The 7693-nt window shown below is 56.5% G+C and overlaps 1 protein-coding gene across 1 annotated transcript in view; it reads left to right on the forward strand.

The window, feature by feature from the left end:
* The window catches only part of NBEA (neurobeachin), a 465975-nt gene that overhangs the window by 310585 nt on the left and 147697 nt on the right, over nt 1–7693 (forward strand). The window contains exon 40 of the mRNA XM_045294000.1: nt 6081–6217. Coding sequence (XP_045149935.1) covers nt 6081–6217 — 137 coding nt within the window. The remainder of the gene's footprint in view (nt 1–6080; nt 6218–7693) is intronic.

Below are 7693 nucleotides of genomic sequence, written 5' to 3' on the forward strand. Positions count from 1 at the left end.
GGAGAGCAGTGTACAGCGACCCTGTAGCCCAGGGTAGAACTACCTAGTGCTGCCAAGGCTGGGGAGCATTACAGGAACAGGCAGCCTCATCTTTCTCCCTCGGACTGATGGGTGGTTTCAAACTGCTGACCTTGAGGTGAGCAGCCCAATGCACTGAGCCACCAGGGCTGTACCCTGGCTTTTGCGTCAGACTGCCAAGTTTGAGTCCTGTCTCTGCCCTTCCTGGTGGTGTGGGCTTCTCCAGAGTCTGCCCCATGCCAGGCGGAGGCCAGCTTCTCTCCTGTGGGAAATGGAGGCCACACCACCGGGCTGTGAGCAGTGTCGCTGTCAAAGGCCACTCCCTTCTTCCCAGTGTGACCCTGTGAACTGCCCAGCGTGCCAGTTGCTTGCCTACCAGCCCCCTCTTTTCACCATATCCGAGTGGGCTCCGAGGCCCAGGGACCAGGACCACCTCTCACTGACGTCTGTGTGCTTTCTTGGTTTCAGTAGTTGGCACTTCATACAGATATCACTCCATATTCCAACCACGCCAAGTAGAGCGCACAATTGCCATGGCCATCAGTTTCCAAACAATCTTTTTCTACATGGGATCCTTGACATTGTCTCCCTTGTACCCCCCCACCACCACCACTACTGTACCCCCTGCCCCCGAACCCCTTATTCTACTTGCTGTCCCTCTAGATCCATTAATCCTGGGTTTCATACACCGAAAAACGGAACAGCATGTAACAGCTTCCAGAGGGTGACCTCCACTGACATTACACCTCTGCGATACACTCTCCTATGAACAAACAGAAACCGAAGAGAACAACCCTAACCGGAGAGCTCCCCCTGTGTGCTTTTGCATGTCTGTTTCCTCCAGTGAGTAACGTCCTCAGAGAGTCCTCCACACCAAACGGGAGAGAGGCCGTCTGTGCTCTCAGACGCCCTCTGCGAAGATGAAGGAGCCCTAATGACGCGGCGGGCTAGGCTTTGGGCTGCTCTGCCCAGGGGAGAGATGCTTCCCCCCTAGGACCTCAGTTGTGCTCTGTCCTGCAGGCTCACCACGAGTCCCACCGGTCTCCATCATGGTGGGGAACATGTCTGCAGCCTGTGTTCAGTTCCATGCACACACACATGCCTCACATGTCACATGCCAGATACCAAATAGGGCAAAGATTTACAAACACACACACACCACGGTGCCAACTCCTAGTGGCCCTGCCTCGGACTGAAGGACTGCCAGCCTCCGGCAGCCACGGGCCCCGCCGTCCACAGTGCTCCTTCTGCAGCACAGAGGCAGGCACAGTGGGGGAGGACTAGGCCCGCCTGGAGCCCAAGCCAGGCTGGTGCTTCATTCGGCCACCAGCAGGCTACAGTAGGAAGTGCCCTTCTGCCCAGTGAGGTGGCACCGAGCTCCGCCTACAGGGGAACAAAGTCACATAATGAGAAACGCAAGTCTCTCCCCTCTCCTGCTGGACCGAAGGCAAGGGACAAGGACCAGAACAGGCGGGCTTTGCCAGCCCAGGCCACTGTGGTGTACTTCCCACCGCAAAGACACAGGAACACAGGCCTCACGTGGACCTACTGTAGTGTATACTTGCTCACTATGCAGAGAGGGTGGGGCACATTGGCATTTGGCAGATAGTTTTGATGTGGTGCCCACCCACTGCCCTTGAAGGGGTTGGCTCGGGGAGCTCCCCATGACCCAGGCTGTGGCTCTTTGTGGAGCCGTTGTCTCCTGTCCCTCAGAGGTCGGGCACTCAGCCCGCTGCACCATGGCTCCTTGCCCTGCTGTGGCCCATGGCTGAGGGTGGGGACCGCACTTCCTGAGGTTTGCGGGCCCCCCCCCCCCCCCCGTGATCTCAGCACCCCTTCTGTTCTGCAGCGCTGCACCCTGGGGCCAAAAGCAGCCTTTGCCTCACTTGGTCACCTAAGGATCTGTGCAGGAGCAGCAGGCGGCACACACACACACGTCCTAGATACATGGATACATTCACATACACGCCTGGAGATTATGAATTTGATTCATGGCTCAGGTCCTGTGTTCCGGACTCCAGCACAGAGCGTGTGGCTAGCTTTCGGAGCGAGAGTAAAGCTGGAAGATTGCAGAAGACAGTTGCTCTGACAAGAGCCAAGGGGGCTTTGAAAAGTACCTGGAGGGTTCCACTCTGGGCACACACTTTGAGAGGCCCCCTCGGGGGTCTGGACCTTAACTGATGCTGCTGTGTCTTTGGAAGAGAGTCCATGGGGGTGGGAGGAGGGGGAAGTCCTAAAGGATGGTCGACCTTCCCCGTGGCCTACGGAAGTCTGACTCTCTCCTTGGTGGCAGAAACGCAGGGTCTTTGGCAGAATTGTTTTCTACCAACCTCCCTCTCCCAAGTGTGCACCCAAAGGTCTTCATGCCTTGCCTGTGTGCTCCAAGCTGTCCTTGGATTCCAAAACTGCCTCTGGGGGCAGGCCGGAGGGGAGGGTGCCTGTGCTTCCTTAGAGACCTTTGAGATGGGTGCTGGATGCTGGCATCCTATCAGGTGTAGGGGAAGGTCATCCTGAGGTTGATAGTGCCCCACTTGGACATGAGATAAGGCCCTAAAGCCCAGGTCTCTGAGACTACCTTGTTTTCGGGAGTAGACAGCTTTATCTTCCACTCTCAGACAGATCTTTCTGTTAGCCTCCCGCTCCCCAATGCCTGACCCATAGTGCCAACAGGGGCTCTTTAGAGCAGTGATTGGCACGTGTTGGCACACCATCTGAATTCTTTGTACAATGTACTCCCTTATTTTTACTTACATCATTGTCCATTTCTGCTAACCATGAAATATTTTGGAGTGATTTTATTTCTTATCCACAATGTCAGGATTTTCGGTTTCATATTTTACCAAGATTAGTCGATGCCTGTTATCCCCAAATAAGTCTAGGACATGAGGCCAAAGTACATTGAACAGTCAGCGGAGGCTGTTGAAATCGGCTAAGTTTAAGAAACGTCCATTCTAACAGGCATTATCATTCCACGGACACTTAAGTATCGTTTTTTGCTCATTGAGCATCATCATATAATTATAACAATGCCAATTCTAATTAGGTTTCAGCTCTTTGGCCCCATACGTATTCTTGGCTGGGCTTTGGTATAATAATAAGTATATTGGAATTTATAAGGGGGCTTAACAGGGTTTCTCAATTGAATTGCCGTAGTGGCCTTTTAATCACTAGGGTGTTATTAATCTCTGCCCAAAGCTGCTCGCTCCTGCCACCTGAGAAGAACCCAAGCTGCTCCGACTTGTGGGGGCCGCCTGACACTGCAGCTGGCCTGGGCGCTCCAGATGGACAAAACAAGGCCACTTTGCATGCCACCAAAATACCAGCCCCTCCTGTGCCATGCAGACCCGTGGCTGAGGTTGCAGACGCAGTCACTTGGTGGCCTTCCCCTGCCAGGGTCCCGCCTCCACATCCTGGGGTCCCAGCCGTTCTCTTCCTCCTTCGAGGAGCAATAAGCCCACTCCGCTCAGCTTCGCAGCTTCCAAGATGTCTGCCAGGCCCCCTCCACAGCCCAAGACACAGGCCGAGTGGGCTCCTGGCCAGCTGGGCACATTGAGAGCTTTGTCATCTCCCAAGCCCTATGAAAATACCAGTGTGGGCTACCCAGATCTGCACAAGGGGATTGTGACTCTCCGCAGAACTGTCCCATCCCAAGCCCACAGCATTTTAAAAAGCTTTCTCTTCTTGAATATGTGTAATGAGTCGCCCCTGTCTCAAGTGTAGAGCACACAGGTACTCTCCACTCAAGGTCCAGGTGGGGCTCGCTGTCTCCACAGACCTGAGACCCCCGAAGTGCAGGGCATCCTTTTGCAGAATTGGGTTGGGACCCTGTCCTACTGCAGACCTGAAAGGAGCCGTGAAGGGCTGTGGAGGAGAGTCCTCTCTGCTCAGAGCCGGGGCCGGCAGTGCCAGGAAAGCAGCCTCTTGCTCACAAGCAGAGCCTGCGGCACGCTGTGCTATGCTGTGCTGTCTGTGGCCACTCTCCGTGTGGGGTTTCACAAGCCGGTGTGAGACAAAGTGGCCCCTGAGAGAAGCTCCTGCTGGCTGTCCGTCCATTGGTTCACCATTCCTCTCACTCGTGTGCACAGAGGAGAGGAGGAAGCTGCATGCATTCACCTTCCATGGTAACCCTGCCCCAACTACTACCCCAAATGCAGAGGGAGATTTAGTCTTCCCCACCACCAGCCACAAACTGGGGCCCTGAAGCAGGAGGAGCCCGCCTGTTAGCCGCCCTTCTGGAGAAAAATCCCCCAGGCCCCTGCACTCCCTAAGGAGGACCCTGGGCTGTGAGATCCCGCCTTGTGTAAACATTTTAATATCAGGTCCCTAAACCCAGAGGAGATTAAACCTAACCCTTCTCAGGGGGTTGTGCTGGATTATCCTGGGGCCTCTCTGAGGCAGGTTTGATCCACACAGGCAACAACAAAAGGGCCAGGTCCTCCTTAAGTAGTGGGGCAGCAGGACTGGCTGCTGTAATTGGAGAGGCCCGGCTGCTAGGCCTGGCCAAGTCCAGTGGGGCTTGTGGAAAGGAGGACCAACTCTGGTATCCATGTCCCCTTTTCAGAAGCCCCCAGAAAGAGTGGACCCTCTGCAGGGACACTGGTGGCGCGATGCAGAGCCAGGCAGGGCCCCCTTCTGAAGGGCAGATCACTGGGTGGAGAAAATGTGCTTTCCATTAAAAAGTCCAGGAATGGGGGACAAGCAACCTCATGCTTTCGAGAAAGTGTCAGGTTTTTTGTTTTTTCCTTTCAACCTCCCCAGCGAATTGTCGGGTTGAATCCCCACATTTCATACAGTGCCCCTTCTTGTACACTTGCTAGAGCAGAACTCCCCAGTGGGGAGCCAGCCCCAGGGAGGCTGGAGCTGCCTCTGCCAACACTACTGCACCCTCCCCCACCCCCCACCCCTGCTCTCCAGGAGCAGCAGCTTGGGGTCTGAAGAGTTAAAGCACTGCGGCTGGAACCGGCCTGCAGCAGGGGGTTGGGAGGGGGTGCCGCCAGCGAGCAGACCCTCCCACAAACACAAAGGAGGGCCTGGGGAATAGAAACCCAAACCCACTTGTAATCGGACAAGAGGTCCAGCGTCATTACCAGAGTCGGCTAGATTAAGATGGATGGCCCTTTAAAGTGGCGCTTCCCAGGGCTGCTGCTTGCCCAGCGCAAAGGGGAGCCTGGCCGCAGTTCCTGCGAGTGCTCCGCTGGCCACGAGTGCTCCATCCCCAGGCCTGGCCCTGGCCTCAGGGACACGCTCCTCAGGCGGAAGAGCAGGGTCAGGCCAGCTTGGGTGTGCAGGCTATGAAGCCACTGGTCCTTCAGACCCAAGCCGGCCCCCAGAGCTAGCCAGCCAGCCCTTCTCAAAGCCTCCCAGTGTGCCGGCCCGCTCCCTGTGGGGGACTGAGCCTTTGCTAAGACTCTTGCAGTCTTGATGGGGGACTGGTGGACTGGAGCCCAGTGTACCCTGGTTGTGGAGAGCGGATCTACTGGCCCCCAGGCTGCTGCTTCAGGGCAGTGCAGCTCCCCACCTGAGCCCCCATTCTCAGACATGAGTGCAGGGTTCCCACATCACCCAGAGCTGGGGGGTGGGGAGCTCTGGAAGCCAGCACCCAGTTCCTTGTTGGCCCATCAGCTCAGCCTCTTGAAAGCTATGGGCTCTGCACTTCTGCCTGGCTCAGTGCCCACACCTACTCTCCCCATGGGTGAAGACAGGCTGCACAAGGCCTGCTCCCCTTGGGGAACTTCAGGACCCCACTGTCCTGTGGGAGGAAGGCAGTGTCCCCGTGAAATTCAGCTCAGTCCCCTGCAGGCCAGAACCTCTTGTAACTGGGATTCCAGTGTTGAGGTCCAGGTTCCCTCTTGTCTCACTACTGCCCTGCTGAAGCACTGCGCTGAGGGGGCCTTGGGCTTCAAGGCTGTCCCTCTCTGCCCCCAACCTCCCCTGAAAGCCAGAGATGTCTTGTGGCAATCGGGGCCTTAGAGACTGGGTCCTGCACCTATGGGCTCTTTATGCAGCCTGAGGTCCTTCGTGGTAGCTTCCCAGGGCTGTCTGACCCCACCTTTGTCTTGCAGGCCCCGTAGTCCTGAGCACCCAGGCACAGCTCATCGCTCCCGTGGTGGTGGCCAAGGGGACACTGTCCATTACCACCACGGAGATCTACTTCGAGGTTGATGAGGAGGATGCAGCCTTCAAGAAGATCGACCCAAAAGTGAGTGAAGGAACTTGTTCCCGCATTGCCGGGCTCTGTGGTGGGAAGTAGATCTCATTTCCTGAGTGTCCGAGGCGCCTCTGGGGGAGTTCCCCGTCCACCGATGGAGGAAATGAAGCACCCTCTTTCCAGGGCTGCAGATGCTTGGATGATTTTGAGGGTCTTGCGGCACCCCAGCTTCAGCTGGGATTCAGGTGACTTTGTGCTGGTTGGGGCAGATCTGCTTGGTGGGCCAATTGTGCTCAGCAGCCCCCCATCCCCCAGGGCAGTCTCTGGACTCTTTGGGAAGGGAGCATTTAATGCCCCCCCTTCCCCAGGAGATCACCACTTTAATTATTTTTCCTTGAGGGCTTATAGGAAGTTGGAGAGGGAAGGAAGCCATCTCAATAGAAATTTATCTCTATTATTAAATCCAGTTTTCATCTCCTGGACTAAGCACGGGCTTTGCGTGTGGATTTCAGACAGGAGAAACCGGGTCAAGGAAAGCACACGCTGGCCATCTGGTCCTACAGGTGCCTGGTGCTGTTCCTAAAACACACCCTGGGTCTCTTTAGGACCCCGCCGTGAGGGAGCCCCTTCAGCGCATACCCTCACTGTGCAGTTCCTCCTGGCAGCCCTGAAACTTTCACTAGGTGCTTCCTGCCTGGGGCTGAGCAGCCCAGCAGCAGTTGTCATCCGGAGACTGTTGTGTTCACGTGGCAAAGATTGCCCTCCCTTAGGTTCGGCATTTCTGCACAATAACCAGACAGGTTTCTTCCAAATCTAGATTCCGAACAGGGCCTCTTGGTTTCTTTTCGGCAGAGAGGGGGCGGGCTGTAACTGAAACTTGCAAACCACCTCCCAGGTGAAGCCCTTCAGGGTCTGGGGGCACAAGCCCCCACAGAATCAGCCGCCCCACATCCCCACCCCTCTGGCTGGCCCCTGGGGTGCTCCTTGCTCACACTGAAAAGGTGCTCTGATAAAAAGGGTGAGGAGAGTGATGGAAACCCCTTCTGCTTCCACCACTGGCAGGCCTCCTGTGGAGGGAGAGGGTTGGGGGGCCCACACTGTGCCCCGGGTCCAGACCTACCGCACGAAATGCCCGGTCTCACTGCCTGTAACCCTCAGACAGAGTGGGGAATTTCTTCTCTGAGAGTCCGGCTGCTTTTTAACTCAGCCACCCCACCAAGCTGGAGAGAGCCCGGCCCAGCTTCAGAAGTAACTGCAGGAATGGCCCAGGAGGAGCGGGTCTGCCTAGAAGGCCAGGCCTCCAAAGCAGGTACTCACTGAGTAGGGCTCCTCTCTCCAGAAAGTCCCTCCCCAGTACTTTAGGTGAAGATTTTCAGGTTTTAACACTTTACAGTGGCGCTCCCCGGGGCTGCTGCTTGCCCCCGCCTTCACCGAGCCTGGCCGCAGTTCCTGCGAGTGCTCCGCTGGCCACGAGTGCTCCATCCCCAGGCCTGGCCCTGGCCTCAGGGACACGCTCCTCAGGCGGAA

This window comes from Echinops telfairi, unplaced genomic scaffold (genome assembly GCF_000313985.2).
Source record: "Echinops telfairi isolate 266 unplaced genomic scaffold, ASM31398v2 ScPeMD7_2565;HRSCAF=3150, whole genome shotgun sequence".
Taxonomy (NCBI): Eukaryota; Metazoa; Chordata; class Mammalia; order Afrosoricida; family Tenrecidae; genus Echinops; species Echinops telfairi.